Raw genomic sequence first — 19,330 nt, forward strand, 5'->3', positions numbered from 1 at the left:
TCAGATGCCCTACTTTTCATGTAGGTCATTACTGATGAGCAACTATTTAGTTCCTTTGGGTTCATTATATCCATCTACCATTGTATACTTTACCTAGATATTAAATGGGAGATACCTTAAATTTTTGCAGCAGACACAGTGTTCACAAAGCTCTTGCAAGGGCCATTTAATGAGACTTTGAATGATCTCATCTCATCTCATCTCATCTCATCTCATCTCAGGTAAAATTCACTTTCATCACATTTTCTGTACTCTGCTTAGAGGTTTGTTAGAGAAGTGCTTTCATGTTCAGAGATCTAATTTTAGAATTATTGCAACACTTCAGAAAGAACAGATTGTTAGTTATGCTTGAAGACCAAATCTACAGAAGCTCAGGAGATGATCTTACTTGTTGGAGATAAGGGAACAGAGAGAAATGGAAAATTTAAACTTCAGTAAGAGAGGGCAAAACTGTATATTGCAAGGAAAAGAAGATTAAAAATTCTTTAGAAAAATGCCAAATGTTTTCTTGAAGCAAGGAAGCCACACACATTGATTTGTGTTTGCTTTAATCTGTAGCAAGCACTATGGATGAAAGCACTTAGCAATTTTTTATGCAATGTAGTCTTTAAAATATGGTTAACAAAGAAACATGGGAAGAAACTGATCTGACTTGGAGGGTTCCTATTATTATTCTGCAATGGTTTTGATCCTACATTATTATACCCAGGGCATCATCAGTAAATCCCTTTCCCTAAGTTAGTTCTTTAATTATGGCACTGTTTCACTGTGTAAAATACTGTTTCACCAGTATTTTACTATCCTTGCCACTGGAGATAATAATTTAATTGCCTCACAGAGTCAGAGAGAGAGGTGTCTCAAAGGACCTCTGGAAATAGATGTCTGCTCTTCTGTTGAACAGGTACACAACCAAGGCTGAGGAGTTCCTTACAGAAAACCCTTTTGGAGGCTGTGGACCAAAGCTGAATGGATGAACACAGAGCTCTACACCCAACACCCCACATCAGGTTCTTTTTAGAAAACACAGGGCACTGCAAGTAAGTGGCCTGAGACCTTTCAGGCTGATACAGGAAATAACTAATGAATTCAGAAACATTGAGACTTTCTGCCATGGAGAGCAGGTCACCTGGATTTTCTTGGATGATCTTGGGGTGCTGTTTTAGCCCTTTCCTGGTTACTCTGCCATTGTTCACCTCTAAAATATAAATTACATCCATAAACAATTCACTGTGAGTTTGTAATAGTGCCTGAGCTCTGCATCATTTGGCTCTCTCCATCACTCACACCTTACAACAGGGCTGATACTTTGACACTGACCTTACAATAGCAAGAATAAAAAAGGGTAATTTTTGATGCAGAAAAAAGCTGTCCAAAGAACAGGATGGGAGAGGGGAAAAAATAAGGAGCCACACCTACAAGCAGGTTGTATTTCAGAAACAGGTATATGAATGTAGTAAATCAGTTTACTAATTTAGTGTAATAGTCTTCTGGCTGTAAATCTTAAGGCCAGAAAATTATGGGTACACAGTTTACCTCTCATTCCAAGACCCAGTTTAGTTTATTTTAGAAATATGATTCTAATAAACAGTCCTATCAACTAAATATTTAAATCATTGTGATTGCCACTCTGAGTGGACTTGGTGTGAGAGACAGAAATGTTAATGGTTAATGACTCAAACAATTGTCCATTTGCAAAAGCAGCAGGTGCTTTGCTGAGGAGTGCAAGGTCAGAGCCCAGGAGCAGAGCAGGTGTGCATGAACTTTTAAATTCATTTAGTTTAGGGACAAGCTGGGTTTTGCACCAGACAGGAGAAGAGGCTGATAAGAGGCAGATCCTGTGAGGTGGGGTAATACTTTTTATCATGCCAATGTCCTCCATTGCACGACTGACTCAGCTGTAGAACCCCTCTGGTATCAGGAGAAGGTATCAGGACATTCACGTTATTCATTCCTTCTGATGGGGCATAACTAACTCAACTGGAGTGACATGAACTTAGAACCAACCTTCCTAACCTTCTTCCCTTCCCTTCCCTTCCCTTCCCTTCCCTTCCCTTCCCTTCCCTTCCCTTCCCTTCCCTTCCCTTCCCTTCCCTTCCCTTCCCTTCCCTTCCCTTCCCTTCCCTTCCCTTCCCTTCCCTTCCCTTCCCTTCCCTTCCCTTCCCTTCCCTTCCCTTCCCTTCCCTTCCCTTCCCTTCCCTTCCCTTCCCTTCCCTTCCCTTCCCTTCCCTTCCCTTCCCTTCCCTTCCCTCCCTCCCTTCTCCTTATATATTTTTAAGTGATATTTTTATGCTTTTGTATTGTTATATTACTATAGGTAATAATAACCAAAATGGCTACGTGCCTGCTTTCCATTTTAACCAAGTATTTCTAAAATAAACCCTATACATACATACACACATACATACACACACACACACATATATATATGTATATATATATTTATACACATAGAGAGAGAGAGACATGTAAACACTGATTGTTCAGTGTTCCTTCACTCTAATCCCCCCAAGGCATCTGTTACCAAGAACTGCAGTTACCCTTGCCTCCAGGGACAGGTTGTAACACTTGGCAAATCAGATTTTTCCTTGAATCAGCTTAATCCATCCGCATAAATGTTGAAGCATTACTAATAGTAAAAGAGCTGGAGTGAAGAGTAGCAGCCTGCATGGGGCTCTTACCCTCCACGGGAAGCTCCTCACTGTTATGTCAATGTTAAATCTGTGGACAGCTTAAGTACCAGTCTTGAGTGATGCTGCTCTAACCACACATTATCATTCAATAGGTCCTCCAAGTGGTTTGGTGCCCTTTTTGAAGTGCTGAGCGTCTCACATATTTATCAGATCAGAGCCACTCAGGCAATACTCATCCTGTCAATAAAGAAGGTTTTATTTTTTCCTGTGTGGTCAGGCAGCAGAGTAGAACTGGAGAAACTTCAGCAGTTCTCTCCCAGAGCCATGCTGGAGCTGGAAAAACTACATTGGAAGTTACTTTATAATTAAAAAAGATAATGACTTTCAAACTGGTTTTTATTAATAGAATTAAGCCACATTAAATCATAAAAGGTGTTCATAAATATGCTAATAAAATGTGTGGTATTAATGAAAAACATTCTGTGGAGACTGAATAATTTAAGAGTTGGATATTACATCCTTAATTAAAGTTAAATGTTAAAATTATTAATTATCACAGTTAAAAATGAGTGTTAAGAGTAGGCATCACATTCAGTCAGGTCAACAAATAGCTGTCATTATTAAAAGCATGTAGATAATAAGTAAAATTTACTCAATCAGTGAGGAATTCAGAGCACTTTGACTGTGTATGAAATGCTCCTAGAAAGCTGTTTCTGGTAGGCACTGAGGTTCTCACTCTACAAGTGAGAGCAGGATCTTAAGCAAAACGCTTGGTTGGAACTCAGTCACAAAGCTCAGGAATAAGCAGCTCTGCTCTGCTTAGGGTAGAAGCTGCAGAAGCATTTTGGTGTTGCTTCAGCAAACTCTTTTCAGGCTGGGGGCCTTTAGGCAATGAAGGTGCAGAGCTGACTCTGGGACCACACCTCTGTCAGGGCTGTTGTAGTATCTGATATCTTTGGGAAGCTGAGACAAATTTATCAGAAAACTCTATAAGGAGATGGCAGTGCATGAATAAATTGATTTTTACACTGCAATATTCAGCTCCTAATAAGTAAACACAAACTACAATGTCGTTAGAAAACCCAGATGCTCAAAATTCTGGGTTGCATATCTGTGTTGCTCTTGCTCAACAAAATTCCACACTCTCTATGATCATGTTTGTTAAGCATTGGTTGGAGAGTCACAGTTACCTCATAATGTCAAAGGAAAAAGAAAAACCCACATTTCATTTTCTGCCTTTTTTTTTTTTTTTCTTTTGCCCCACAAGCTAGGAATAAAAAGCTCTAAGAAATCTGACAAAAGCCATGACCTCTGCTAACCTTTCCCTGTGGCTGGGCCACAAAGCATCAGCCAGGAGTTGCACCATGGGATGGTGGAGCCAGGACAGAGGCAGGACCAGCAAGTCCTTCTATGGACAGAGCTTGCCTTTGCCTCCCTAATGGCTGGAATTACAGATCTTTGTGTCACTCTCTGGTCATTTAGACTCATCATATTTCTGATGTCAATAAGGAAAGATCATGAGATACCTTGTTAGTTTAATTTAGTCTTGGATGTCACGGAGTAGGGCCACTAGCAAGGCTCTTTGACACAGGGATTAGGTGATACAGGAATATTCCTGTGTGCCTTCACACTGTTCCCTTTGGTACCCAGCTCCCTGTGGCAAAGATACCATCACAGATATGTGGGGATGCTAACTCTGTGTAAGAACAAATTGCAGTGGTGCAGTCTTGATATTAATTGGGTTCTGTGGCAAATGCAAGGGACTGTGAGATGAGCAGCAGGAGAGGGATTTTCTGGGATATTATGCTGCAACAGCAGAAAACTGGACTTAGTTCTATGGCAACTGCAGAGACACAGTAAGTATTACTGAATTCCTATTTTATCCATTTATCTGGATTAAATGAAGAATGGAAAAACTGATGTTGTGGAGACAGAGGTATGGCTGCATTCTTTTAAGTCTTGTATTTTGGGTACTTATCTTCCAGTACTGTCAACTGGATGGAAATACAGAAAGCCATGAAAAAAAATGTTAGAAAAAGATTTGTGGGTGGGACTTTGCCCTTCTCTGGGATGTCTGCTTGCCAGTTTATGTGACCTAAACCCGGGATAATGTTTGCTCATCTGTTTTATTCACTGTAGTTTAGCTGTAATTATCTACACTTTACACCATATTAATAAATCTACTACAGAATATTATATCAGAATAATTAAGCTTTAATTATATGAGAACTTGCTCAACAACCTCATTAATAAATCTTTGCTCAGATGTGGAGGGACACCGCCAATTTTGGTGTGGATTAGTAAGGTTCTGCTTTAGTAATAATACTGAGTATTCAAATAGGAATTTTAATCTTTAAAGTGCTTCTCAAGCATTTAATAATTAATCCACATAACACTCCCAGGAGATAGGTAAGTAAATATTGCTATCCCTGTTATGCAGATGGGGGAAGCTGGGGTTAGACTATTTAGCTAGACTGGCCTGAATCCACTGGGAGTATAATTGCCAAAGCAATGTTTAGGACTCAGTATTTTTGCATTTAAAAAGTGGGGAAAAGGCATTGCCTTTCTGGAAGCTCAATGTCATTGCCACAAAACTGCAAGTGTCATCTCATATGTCCCTGTTTCTTTCAAGACCGTGTTTTCTATTTCTATACCAAGGGATAAAAGGTGTGCATATCTTTTGAAATAGAAATTTGCTATAAGACAGAAATAACTATATGCTCCCACCTATATGTACACATCCATGTTACTTAATAGAAGGAGGTTCTACTTTTCTGCCACCTGCCACGTATTTATTAAATACTAAAGATGTGTTTGGAAAGCAGGTTTAAATATTCAATTTTGCCCTTGGATAGTTTTTACCCATAGCAATAAAACATTCTAGAACCTTTGGGAGCCCATATTCAAATTGCCTGCTGGTTTTAGACCAATTTTATTAAGCAGTATATAGGTTCATTTAGTTATGTTTTTTTTTCTTTTTACACACCACAGGTTCCTGAAATTAAGTTGGTATTGCTAGAAATAAGAAGGTGGTATTGGAAATGCAGCAGGAATATGAATGAATGTTTGCAGTTCCACCAAGGTGGTCACAGGCAGAAAGGGCACTTTTCCAAAATGACTATTGATTTTTGCACTCACATCAGATAAATGATATATGGGGTAGTGCAAGTTTCAAATAACACTCAACCTCAGCTCTGGAGATTTATAAAATGAGCATTAAAAATAGGATGAACTGGATTATCTGATCAGTACTCTGAATAGATAGAAGTATCTGGCTTCAAAGTATAGATCAAATGCTTTAGCCATATATTAGACAAACGTAAAAGCTTCAGACACTGTAATAGAACTAGAAAAATCAGTTTGTATCAGACTGCAAACTGGAGACTTCTGAAGCATATGATTTTATTAAAAAAAAATTAAAAAAACCAAAACCCACAGTATAAGCTCCCAGTTTTAATCTATTTTTTACAAACATAAATGCAGTGGTCACTATTAAGGACTACCAAACCCATGGTGCAAGGAAGCACAGGCATGTATCACTTGAGCTGGAGGTACCTTTCAAACTACCTGCATCTCTCCTGTGCTGTGTTCAAGTAATCCTGCTGATCATCTTCCAGAAGTGATTATTTATACAAAAGAAAACAATTCCTTTGGGTGAGATGTGGTCTCATAACAGACTGCTCTATGATGCTATGGTAGGGCCTTTCCTAAGGCATACTAGAATGGTCAATTTATCTGTTCTGCTTCATGAAGTTTGACTCCTTGCTCAGTGCTCACTTTGTGACTACATTTTTGTGGCACAGCCACATTTTTGGTGGGGATGAGCCCCATTAAAACGGGCTCTTTAGGAAAATTCTTCCCCTCCAAACTCTTTAATTAAAAACACCTGAAATGGAGAAATTTTATAAAAAGCTTATTTTCATTTGACATGACACTGTGTTTTTTATCAAGCAAATATTTCAGTTTTTGTGTTGACTAGAAATAAAGTTCTTTTGATTCTCTGGATGCATTTTACTGAGAAAAAAATTCTGTTGCAACACTTCCTGTCAAATAAATGAGAACCATTCACATCTGGGTGAGTCTGCAAAACTTTAGCTATATTTATAGAGTATTTACATTTCTACTTATTTCAGGAAAAATACTTATCTCATGTATATGTTTTTCTTTAAGGGGAAAAATAAAGATGATGCCCAGAAAGTTGAGGTTATAAATATGTAGAACTTGTGCTGGAACTACAGTTCATTGAGCTGAACACTGGGACTTGTGACATGGCTTTATTGGCAGCCTGGGTATCTAACCTCTCTGAGCTACGTTTAGTGAAGAACAAAACAGAGGTAAGGTGAGAATACAAGGAATGGTAGGATTAAACATTTCTATATGACGCAGGAACTTTGCAGCTAGGAGGTCTCTGATGGTGACATACACACTTGAAATACAAGGGAACATTTCCAAATAGCCTCTAGATGTGGCCAGCTCTGCAGCAGCGAAGTATATGGATGTGTCTGTGCTCAAAAACAAATTATTTATGGATGCTGACTGGAAATAAGCTCTAACTGGAAACACACCAGTTAGATTACCTGGATCTGCATGCACAAGACTGGTAACTTAAGCCCAGTTTAATGCCTGGTTGCTGGGGGCAGGAATTCTGCGAGCATCACACTGTAGGAGCTGCTTGAATCTCAAAGGCTGACAAAGGAAGACATCCCTGGATTGCTCCCATTCTATTTCCAGTATGTCTACTTCAATGTGTGAGACTGTTCTTATAATTGTAGCAAATGTACTACACTGTGCAAAATCAGCAGCAGACAGAGCTGAATGCAGCTGGAGACTGCTGTGTTTTCTGTGATGGCAGCAATCAATAGGAAAATTGTAAAAATAAGTTTTCCTTTGCTTTCCAGTTATCATATATGGGCCCTGACTCTGTATTACAAATTAGATGTATCTGAACAATCAGTTGGATCTGATTCTATGAAGAAAATTACTAGAAATCAAGAGCAAAGATCTTTGTGTAAATTCAGCATAACCACAGGGTTTAATAAATGAACATTGCCTTACAGCACATTTCAAAATGTGTTCAATTTCACATTTGTTATTTCTTCAAGAAGCTGCACATAAATATTGTTTGAGATCAGCACCTAACTTCTACCTTCATAACTTTAATATTTTTGCAAGCTAAGTGCCATAAAGAAGAAGAAATTATGGCTTAAACTCAAAAGTTCAAGACTTTCTACCTGAAAAGTCATATTCAGAAGATAAAGTTTTGTCATGAGGAAAAGTGGATATATAGCAGACCTTTGCATTAGCAGCAGTGTAACAGGCAAGACTCATTATTTATGATATTAAAATACATTTGTAGAATTCATAGCTGCTTTGATCTCTTAGATAATCAGTTATGAAAGAACAGTTGAATACTGCAGAAACCATTAAGTGAGCTAGCACGTAAGCAAAAGTTGGAAAATACTCTATTAACAGTAGTGAGAAACAAAATGTATTAGAAAGATAATACACATGCAGAGTTTACAAACCGTGTCTTTAGGGTGGCCCAGTAAGTAGAAATATGGGGACCCATGCTTGTCACTTTTCATGCACATGGAGAGACTGGAAGGTACCATTCCTAAAGGAAGGGGAGGAACAGCCTAGGACCAATCATTAGAATTAACAGAACCAGTGACATACAGACATTTTACTATTGTTAGAGCAGAGAATTCTTAGTAAGTTTAGAAAAACTGAGTGAAAAGCTGACATGTAACAGGAAAGAAGTATTTCTGTAAAGCTAAGACATAAGCATGCTCTAAGTCTAAATATTAGTGGATTATTGAAACTACTGTACATATATATTCAGGACATAGATTCACCTGGTCTATGGATATGGAGTGCATCTTGAGGTGCTTCCTGAAGGAGTCATAACAAATCAAAAGCAAAGGGTTTAATGCATTTAAGAACTGTGCCAATTTACTTGTATGAAAAATCCTTGTATTGGTATCAGCTCTGACATTTTTTTGTTGTGTGTTTTTTTGTTGTTGCTTTTTTTTTTCTGGGGTAGTGCTGAGACACAAGATTTCTTTGATGCCCTTCAAAAAATGACTTATTGCTAAATAACTTGTCTCTTTTATCTCTTAAACAGCAATTTGCATACACTGAAATTTAATCTTCCTCCCTTAAACAGCCCAAACCGAATCTAACCTCTAGTTCTGTAAAACCACCTGCATGTAATGAACCCATGGGGTGAGCTGGGTGCACAATTTTGCATTGTGTGAAGGAACAGAGATTCCAAAAATACACCATGCAGCCCCAGGACATGTCTTCTAATAAAGCCAAACAAAGCAGGGGAAGAGAGGGAAAGGGACAATCATTGTGTAGATCCATAAAGCACCAACCATCACCACACGATGCAGATTCCTTGTTCTTCAAACCTCAGTGATTGCAGTTCCCACAGCTCTGAGAATCTGTTAGTATCACAGTGTGACCTAGAATGCTCAGGACCATATCCAGATGTCCAAGACAGGGCAATGGAAAAGTTTTCCAAAATCTCAGTGTAAATGGGCTGGATTCTCTAAAACTTATAGCTTCCTGCAGGAGTTCTTAAGCAACTTAAAACTGAGCGAAACTTAATAGAAACCTTATATCAAACTGAGAGATTATTCTGTAGTCCTAAAAGTAGGAAGGGAAGCAAATCAGTGTGTTCCAGATGTTCTTTACAGGTGAAATTCAGTGGTTTTGCTCCCTTCTTGCCTGGACTACCAGACACAAAGCAATGGGGGCAGGGGTTATGCCTTGCTGGAGGGATGAAGTCCACCTTCAGGTGCTAACTGAAGGTTAGCAGCCTTCAGCCTTCTCCACCTTTACACCTTGTTTGCAGTCATTTGATTATAAGACTCATTGCTTTCAGAAACTTCTAGGAACTTAAATATTTTTCTGTACTGTGAGTAATAAAATCTCCAGTCAGGAAAGGCCAGGAGCAGTAAGCCAGAAAGAAACAAGCTGTTGGGACTGCTGGGACTGAGACTGAAACACCACAGGCTTTCCTAGGGAGCATCCTCTAAAGACATCTAGAGAAAGGACTAGGTGTTCCCACAAGAAACTGTAGTTTTCTGGGGCTGATCAATCTTTTGCTTCTTGTAGAACTCACAGCTGGGTAGAGACACTGATTTGTCAGCTTTACTTCCTCTTGAACATTACTATTTTTGGATTTTGTGAAGAGTTTTCCCCGCATTTTGCCTTTAAGAACGATACTTCATCCCAGCGTTTGGCTATGCAAAGTACACATCCTTCTCATGATGTTTCTATAGCTATGGCTAAGGCCTGAAATACATAAGCATCTGTAATGAGGCTCCCACAGAGTGAACAGGGAGATTTTTAGAACAGCTGCACACCCAGTAGCTCCTGCTGAAGTCAGTAACCCCTTAGGTAGGAGCACACATGGGAAATTAGGCAGCCTCTGCAAGAAATGTCTTGATCCGTCACTTTATTCAAATTGTTTTTAATGCTGGTGGGAGAAGTGCTCAGTTCTGCAGTGATGATTCTGGGTTTTGTGTCCAGTGACATGAATGAAACCTCACACTCTGCAGCCAGACTTCCCAGGCATTAAGTGCTTTTTGGGATCAGGGTTCCCAGCAGTACTTCTAGTCTTTCTTTCACATTAATATGATTTCTTACTATGACTTGTTTCTCTGGAGAACTCAGCTGGCAGAATATTTCCTATGAAACATGATGCTGATGTTCTTTGGGTTTGAATGAGCTGTGATAATTCACCTCCTGTGGAAGCACAGTTCCTCTGGCTATCCTTATTCTCAGCAAACACGTTCTGAGCTGCTGGGTGATAAAACACCAGTTTTCAACTCTTCTTTGGTTGCACCCTGCTGTGAAGCCAGCTATAGTTTTGAAGCATTAATCATATCTGAACTCCTTTGCTTACATTCTGATGGTAGCGTGCCTGCTACAAGGGGATTTCTGCCTCTGAAATGGTCTGGGACCTTTAGCATTTGTTTTCAAGTAAAATCAACAGCTGGAATGGAGGGAAATGATGCATTTGCAGCACTCTTTATTTCTTACCCTGGGTTTGAACAGTGCTTCAGCTCAGCCAGAATTTTCCAAGATTGGAAATGGACAGATTTCCAGGCAGTACAAACTGACATAATTCATTCAGGAGATTTTCACCCTCGCAGCAGCTAGTTCTTTGTTTCATCATTAAGTGCTTTCTTCTTTTCAGTAGACATTCTTTTCTTTCACAAATCACTTTCTTATTATTGATGAATTTTCCTTAACACTGCTTGTACTGATGTCAATCACATCATCATTCAAACACTGACATATCTTGCACTTAAGTACATACCACCATATTTTATACTAACAGAAACATTGCACTGGAGTTTAAAACACAAGGAAAATCAAGAAGCTGAAGACTGAAGACAGTCTCCATAATGGGATAGTCTTGGCTGGCTGGTAGCTCTAGATAAGTTTTCTCCTTTTTAGTGCTATGAATCTGAGTTGTTGGAAAGGTCTTTAATCACAGCATTACTAAACCTGACTTGGGAAGTCCCTGACCATTTTGCCTGTGAGGGACTGAGAGAGAATATCCAGGAGAGGACTCTGCTACACTTGTGCTATTGTTATATTTATCCCTAGGCTTCTGCTGCACAGCACCATTTTAGTCCCAATACCAGCTCTGTCCTCTAGCCTTGCATTTTTATACTCAGCTAAGTCTAATTTCCCAGTGATGCTCTCCACAGCTGGACCTTGATGAGTATAAGAAATATTTTTGACATGTACTTGCTTAAAAAACTCTGATTATTTAAGCAGAAAGAGCTCCAATTAGTTTTGTCTAACAAATGTCCAACAGTCTCAGCTGTGAAATTCTGGTTGAAGGAAGAGGGAGCTACTAAATATTGACTAGTTTATCTGCTGTCTTCAGGACCACTTTGTCCTCAACCCCACTGTCACAATCTTCTCTGCATTCAGTTTACATTATTTGGAAAAGATGTTTCTGGGGGTTTCTGACATATGTTTTTCGCAGCATGATGACTTGACCTTGAGATCTCACCTGCTTGAGATGTGGCCTCCCATTTTAATCGGTTTTGTTTGTTAAGTTCTGTTTTTAACTTCCTAGGCAGGCTGCTGTTGGAACTTAGGTGCACCTGCTGCTTGTTCTTAGACTACTTCTTACACCTTTGGGAAATGATCTAGGGAAGACTTTAATTATTTCAGTTAATTTTAACAGGCATCTTATTTTGCTTCCATTCTGCCTCCAGACTGGATACAATTCTAACACTTCCCTGCCTGCATAAAGCACAGATTAAGAACTGCAGATGTTTTCCTTTGCTGTGATGCTTTCTGCAGGTTGTGTGTACACTATGAAGTAACTCCTGAACACTTTTACTCCTTTTTCAGTGCAGTAGGAAAAAGGGACTTTCAAGCACAGACACTTAGTTCTCCTGTATAGAGCTGTATGCTGGAGATGCATCTTAGAAAATGGTCTGATTAAACAGCACTTCTTAGCAGCAACTTTTATTTCTCAGTAATCTGCATTTTTAAACAACTAATGCTAAGTATTCCAAATGCCTTCCCAAATGGTGAACTTGGCTTTAAACAACACTGTGAAGTCACCTTGCTGCTTTCTGTTAGCACTAAAAACTCTGTCTGGATTTCTAGTGGTTTATATCTATTTTCTACTCATCCTCTTCTGTGGAAGGGAAGACTTGTGAACATTTTGGAAGATTTGTTTTCCTAAATCAATGATAATTACACTGAAGATTTTTTGTTGTTTGCAGTTATTATTATTATATTTTATTTTTATTTTACTGGGATAATGTACAACTTTATAAGATTATATAAAGGAAATCTATTTTAGATTTAAGTGCCATTTGGAACTGGGACCTTAAGAAATTAAGATTTGGAATGGGTTTGAACTGCTACTGATTCTTTGCTCATCATAGCCTCCTGGACCTATCTTAGATTAAATTGTTTTCTGAGAAGCCAGAGAATTGCTGGTATATAGTTCTGCTATTTGAGAAGGATTACTACCACTATATCAGTCCTGGATATTTGTTTGTTCTTTCATTAAAAGTGATGCACCGCTCCCCATAAAACAGTTTTTGAGGTGACCTGAATTTCTGTTGGAGTTCTCTCTGAAAGGATGGCACACTAGTTAAAATTGATATTAAATGTCTTAGTATCATTTTATCAGAGCCCCTGGAAGCCATTTTGGCTTTGTTTCTAGTCACTGAAAGTATAAATCTCTAACTTTATTACCAGATGAGTGGGCTATGGCCCATCTTTTCTGCCTTTATTCAGGAGCTCTTGAAGGTTGTAAAAATGCAGCCTACACTGTCCTGAGTATTGGTTTAGCCATAGAATTAGCTCTAATTTGGAGAAGAAAATAGTGCAATTACCATGTGTATTGACAGCTGGGAAAGAACACTTTCGGTGCAGCTGGGTTTAACAGAGGTATTGAATTTATGTTGGCAACAAAGGCTCACCTGAACCTATAGTTAAGCCAAAGTATTTGAATTTTTATGTGACTCTAATTTCTGATTGTAATGGGAAAACATTCTGGAACTTCAAAAGTAAAAGTAAAAAAGTTTAATAGAATTTTGGACCTCCTAGCATAAAGAAGTCAAGGACTTTTCATTAAAAAAATAGCCCTTTTCCTGAGGGGTTTAAAGTCCACAAGTGCACTTCATAGAACTTATGTAAATATATGAAATTGTTACACAATACTATACAGTAAGCCCTGATTTCAGTTTAAAAAACCCCTCATTGTCTTTGAAATTACCTTTGGATAATTTATTTTCACTTTTTTGTGATTTCAGTTATGAAATAAGGTTTCTATATTGTCTAAATGAATCACACTTCTTGAAACACTTAGAAAGTCCCAGAAGCCCCTCTGAAAGAAAACAGAAGAAGAACGGATCCTGTTTTCTCACCACAATGAACAAAATCTCATGTTTTAAATTCAGAACTGGCTTCTAATTGATCATCCATGTATTTTTTTAGGGAGAATACAATGGGTGAAATTGTCAAAGAAAAGAGTACACTCTTGGTAATGCTTAGAGTTTCAACCTGAGCCACTCAATTGCATGGCAATAAGATCATCTGCTGTGACTCAAAATGTGCAGAGAAGTACCAATAAAGAAGGAATTCCAATAAAGGACGAAAAGGAGAGTTTATGGGCAAATCAGCAACTCCCAGCACGCTCAGAGATGTCCCCTAGGAGGTTCATAGTGCTTCCTCCAATGCACATCTTAAAAGCCACTGCCTGTGTTGGGAGGGCAGCAGATGACAGTGATGTACACACATGTGAGTTAGTCCACCTCTGCTCAGGCAAGCACTTGAGCCAATACTTAACGTGCTCCAGGAAATTACAATATGTAAATATCTGCAACTGCTACTTAATTCAAAAGCAATATAATGAATTTATATAGAGTCATGCACATATAAAAATGTAAAGATGAAAACCCACCATATTCTGGCACCTGGCCTGTTCCACGTTTCAACAACAGCCGCACTCTCCTGCCACCAGACTTGATTAGCTCTATTGCTCTGGCATGTGTCATGTCCCTTGTGCTTTCTCCATTGATTTCAATTATTTGATCTCCTACCTGTCAGGTAAGAAGAATATTGAGTCAGACAGAATTGCAGTAAAGTGAGTGTTTCAGGAAGAGACATATTCAATGGATCACAGGTTACTTGAATGACAGACAGACACATCAAGGTAAATTTGTTCTTGTCTATCTGAGGAATATTACTGGCAGATCAAATAACCTCCAAAGTGGATTCTGAATATGGTGTATCAAATGCTGCTTGTCTTCTGCTGAAATCAGTGTAATGCCTTTGTAACTTGCTCACATCTTCTGCATGTGAGAGGCTTTGTTGAATTGCTTGGTATGGTGGAATCTCTGGAACATTATCTGTGCTGCTCTGCAACATGCAGTGTTGTGTGAGCCTTTGTCGCAGTTTTGGTAGACAAAAGAGAGGTTCAAAGCACAAATATAAACTTCCATCATTTGAATTTCCAAACCTTGGTAGTAAAGTTTCACACCAAATTAAGAGTCATTATGGAGCACACTATTAAACAAAGAAAGGTTAGTGCTATGACACAGGACGAGCAGCTTTGCTGGAGTTCAAAGAGCATGCTTTGAACTATTTACCACAGGAGCTTTTTGCTGGGAGTAAGCACAGCCTGTGGCTGAACTGTCTAGTTAGAGCAGCTGACTCCAGGGTTCTGATTATGGATTTCTGCCACTCATCTCCTGGCTAGCTTTCCAGTCAGAGTTGGCTTCATTATTATTTTTTCTGCTCTATTTCTGCAGCAGTTAAACATGGCACTGATGTATGCATATCCCATGCACCCCAATCTCCCTGACTTTGCCTCCAGCCTGCATGTTTTGGTTTTGGCTGGCTTTCCATGCTGGAAACCTTCTTCTTCAGTAGGGGAGTGGGAGCTTTCTGCTGTGCTGAGAGCACATGCAGGGACCAGCACCGTCCAGCTTGTTGGGATATCCCTTTGTGAGAGCCTTGAGGAAGAAACACAGTGAGGTGACACGGGAGCCTCATGTTAGCAGCACCACAGTCTTTGGAATTCTGTCCTGAAAAAGCCTCCCAGCCCCCTTGGAAGGGCAACCTTAGTGAAACCCAGAAGGACAGATGATCTCCTGGCGCTGGTAGAGGTGTAGGTCCATGTGATGGGCAGCCAAAAGTAGGGTGGGAGGGTCTCAGTTGCATGGGTCAGTACACTCATCTGTCATTGCCAGAGGAGCACATCCACTCATCAGGATCTTACCTGCCTCAGTGTGCACCTAGAGCTGCACAGTGCATTATCACCACACTAAAACAACAATGCCTACACATCCTAGAGAGGAGATTATACAGTCTTCAAGGTGATGCACACTTTCTTTCCCTCTTACAAGACTATCTTAACAAAGCCAACTCTTAGCTGGCCTTGGACATTGAAATATCTTCTATTTTGTATGTTTTCTTTGCTACAATTGTGCTTCTGTCAGCTAAAAGTGTAATCTTTCAGAGGCTTTCCTTCTTTCCTGAGTTTGAAATATAGTATTTACCAAATAAATGTGCACAATGTGAAAAGTCAACACAACTCCCAGCATCAAAGAAAACTGAAAAGGATGTCAAGAAGTTATGTAGTCCTTACTTTTGCTCAGAGACAGAAAGAATGCTAGTAGAAGTACTACAGCAGTGTTTCTCAATAGGAATCCATAGAATTCATGCTTTCTCAATAGGAGCTGCATGCCCCCAGGATCCTCTTTGCAATCTATGCTGGTACTTTGTGTGACTAAAAAGCCATTGATCCAAATAGAACCTATTAGCCTTGCTATTACACTTTGTAAATGCTGCAGGATTAACAGTGGGGGAAAAATTCAGAATTATCTTGTGCAGGATTACTTTTGCAGTGCAAATGTCTTCCTCAGCAGACGTTCTCTCCTATAAAGAATGCATTTGGTTTTACCATGCAGTGAAAACTTTAAAATATTTCTGATGGACTTCAGGCCACGCTGACACACAACACAGGTGCTCTCAGGATCATTCTGAGATCTCCCCCAGGTCTGGCCATGCAGGGCTCTCTGCACCCCCCTGCATTTTGGAGAATGCAGTGGATGCACACGCTTGGAGCAAAAAGAGAAAATCAGTGTTACTACTCCTGTAACACAGACAGAAGACAGATTTGTAGCATCACCACGAGGATATTAGTCAGGCCAAAGACAGAAAAAATTCAATGAGTTTGGGAAAACTGTTTCTAAATGTTATGAAACAATTAAAACCCATAGAAATCCTGTAAAAGTAAAGTCAGGTTTTCAGAAGGCTTGAGGGCAGCTTTCTTTTGTGCTACATTGCCTGGGTAGCCCATATTTTGCAGAAGGTATTTAAAATGTTCTTGATAGCATATCTTGAGAGAAGTGTCAGATTAGATCAAATAAAAGAGGTGTTTTAGCACTCTGTAGTCACCCTAAGACATACTCCTTGATGAATAGCTTTTAAAATGAGTACTGAAAGCTGTGTAGAGAATGTACAGTCCTTTAAATAAAATCCTCTGCACTCCAGAGCAGAAGGACAGAAATATTTTAATACAGTTTAATATGTACAAAGGTTAAGTTAATGTCACATTTTTTCCTTGCTGTTTGCCTTCCTTCTGTTTTCACTGGTCACTATACAGGAACAATCTTGTATTAATGTAACCTTTGCTTATTGCTATGAATTCAATTTTTTTTTTTCTCTGTAGGCAGCACATAGCTCATTTGGTATTTTCTTTCAGTATAAAATATTGTAGTTGATTTGATATTTCCTTTACTTATAAAATATTCTGTGCAAATAACTTGAGAAAGCTTAAAAAAAAGAGGCCAGAATCTTGGTTATGTGACTGAAGGACGGGAGAGAAACAAGTTGGCAAAAATTAGGTGCTCTGAAATCTACATCAGAAAGGGTGAGACCAGAGGTATAATGAATAGTTGCAGGAGCAGTGGGTTAATTGTGTTCCTTTCTTTTGTGTCTTGTGGCTGGCTGATGTACAGTTGAATTATACTGCCTTTGCAGCACAAGCCTAGCTCTGATTAGATGAGAAAACAAGAAAGAAAAGTTGTCAACGCTCTTACTTTGAGCATAGCTTCAATTAGACTTTACACTCATATCTGGAAATTCATACAAAAGAGAAAACCTTGGCTGAGAAGTGGCTCCCCATGTGTCAGTAAGGTACAATTCTTGTTTTCTTCCTGCAGTTAAACCTTGATAACATTCCCTTCCTTTCCCTCCAGATTTTCTTATGGCTGATATTGGAGTAAGCCCTGCTGCATATTTTCTCTTTGTCCAGGCATCCAAATATGCTTTCTCCCTCAATCTTTCTTTAGTGGAATCAATATTTAGATTTGTGGAGCTTTTTCTGTCTTTTCTAAATACAGTGATTTTTTTAAGAGGATCTTAGATATACCCATGTACTGAAGATACACCAAGGTGAGGCCAGAGGTAATTTCAAGCATAAAATCAGTGTCTGTTACATGGGATCCTCATTTCTCATTTTTGGGATCAAACGTTGATTGCTGCAGTTTATACCACACAACATTTCTCTACACTTCTCTTCTGGATGCTTCCATGTCTGTTCACAGTGTCCAATCTGGAGACATTATGAAGGTGGGGGGTAGGTAGAACAGATCACAATGATAACATTCTTTCCACATTTACTAATAATGTTCACAGAATGAATTATTTGCCTTTTTGTAACATATCAGATTTGCAACCCATGGTCAGTTTGGATTCTAAGCAGTTATCTCACATTTTACATTGTGCATTTGATTTCTCTGCCCTAAACTGAGCACTGTGAACCTCGGTGAATTTTATCAGATTGACAGCTTTGGTCCAAAATTTTTATTTTGAAACAGTCTGTTTCTCAAAGTCTTTTTAAACTCCCTTTGAATAGTGATATACTGGCATCAGCAAATTTTATTTTATTATTTATCAGTAGGTCTCCAATTATTAATGGAATATTGAACTGAGTTGGTTTCATCCCAGATGCCTCAGAACCACACTTGTAATTACTATTGAGGAGCAAATCATTCAGAGCAGCCTTTGAGGGGAGTTATTGTCAGTAACCATGTTAAAAGAGATTCCACCTAGAGCCTTTTTCCTCAACCTTTTATGTGAATTTCATAGAAGGTAGTGTTGAAAGATGAAAGGAAGATTGTACATCCTCCTCCCCCTTTTTCCACATTGAAATAAGAATGAAAATCAGACATAAGAAAGGAAAATTAAACTGGTGTGACAAGATTTTCTTTCCACAATTCATATGTCAGTGAACTTTCTTGACTTTTTGATAACTTGTCACAGATTATTTCCGACTACAAAAGTTAAAGGAAATTTTCTTTATTTGATTTTAAAAATAGGGTAAATGATTTGCTTTCTCTAGTTTAACTTTCTTGTCCTCCATGAATTCTTAGACATAATTATTAATAGTTTATATTTACTTACCTTAGTCATTGAGCATAGATGAACATCATCAAGTTCTGAATCTGAAACCTGAATCTGTTCATGCTTTAAGCAGTTTTCTCCTTATTCTGATTTATACTAAGTTCTCTTTGTTTATGTTTCTTCTGAACATCTCAATGGAGACCGATACAAAGAAAACACTGAATATTTCAGCCATCTCCACATTCTCATCAGGCAGTAAACCTCTTCTTCATGTTTCTTTAAACATGTGAAACAGAAGGAGCTACCCTTTCCCAGACCCAACAGGCAAGCCCTGCATGTGGGACACTCCCCAAAATGGAATCAGCTCTGTCTTTTAATCCTTTCTGGCACTCTTCTGGAAAGAATATAAAGCAGGAGTGATCTACCTCTATGTCCTCCAGATGTTCTCAGCAGCTTAAGAGTGAAGTGTGTTGACAAGACAGCCTGGGAAGCTTGCCTGGCTGCTGCCTGAGCTGGATTTATTCTGAAGAAACGTGATCTTTGCAGCTATGAATCTGGAAATTTTATACACATTGATTTGGCACTGTGTTTCTTCCTTCCTGAAGAATATGACCATTGCTGAATTTCCATGCTGCTTGGGATAGATACCTATGCAAACCCACTGGTTCTCCTCCTAACCCAATGCCACTTGGTAAGCAGGACGGTCCTCTATTGTATTCTTACAATGTGCAAGCACAAAGAAAACACTGAATGCTTCACCCCCTTAATGTTTTGAAATTTGAATATTAATG

At 38.9% G+C, this 19,330-nt stretch overlaps 1 protein-coding gene across 2 annotated transcripts in view; it reads right to left on the reverse strand.

Moving 5' to 3' along the window:
* The window catches only part of MAGI2 (membrane associated guanylate kinase, WW and PDZ domain containing 2), a 698,568-nt gene that overhangs the window by 7,220 nt on the left and 672,018 nt on the right, over positions 1-19,330 (reverse strand). For both annotated transcript variants that reach the window (XM_062490827.1, XM_062490826.1), the window contains one exon: positions 14,089-14,227. In XM_062490827.1, coding sequence (XP_062346811.1) covers positions 14,089-14,227 — 139 coding nt within the window. The remainder of the gene's footprint in view (positions 1-14,088; positions 14,228-19,330) is intronic.

The sequence above is a fragment of the Cinclus cinclus genome, chromosome 4 (genome assembly GCF_963662255.1).
Source record: "Cinclus cinclus chromosome 4, bCinCin1.1, whole genome shotgun sequence".
Classification (NCBI taxonomy): Eukaryota; Metazoa; Chordata; class Aves; order Passeriformes; family Cinclidae; genus Cinclus; species Cinclus cinclus.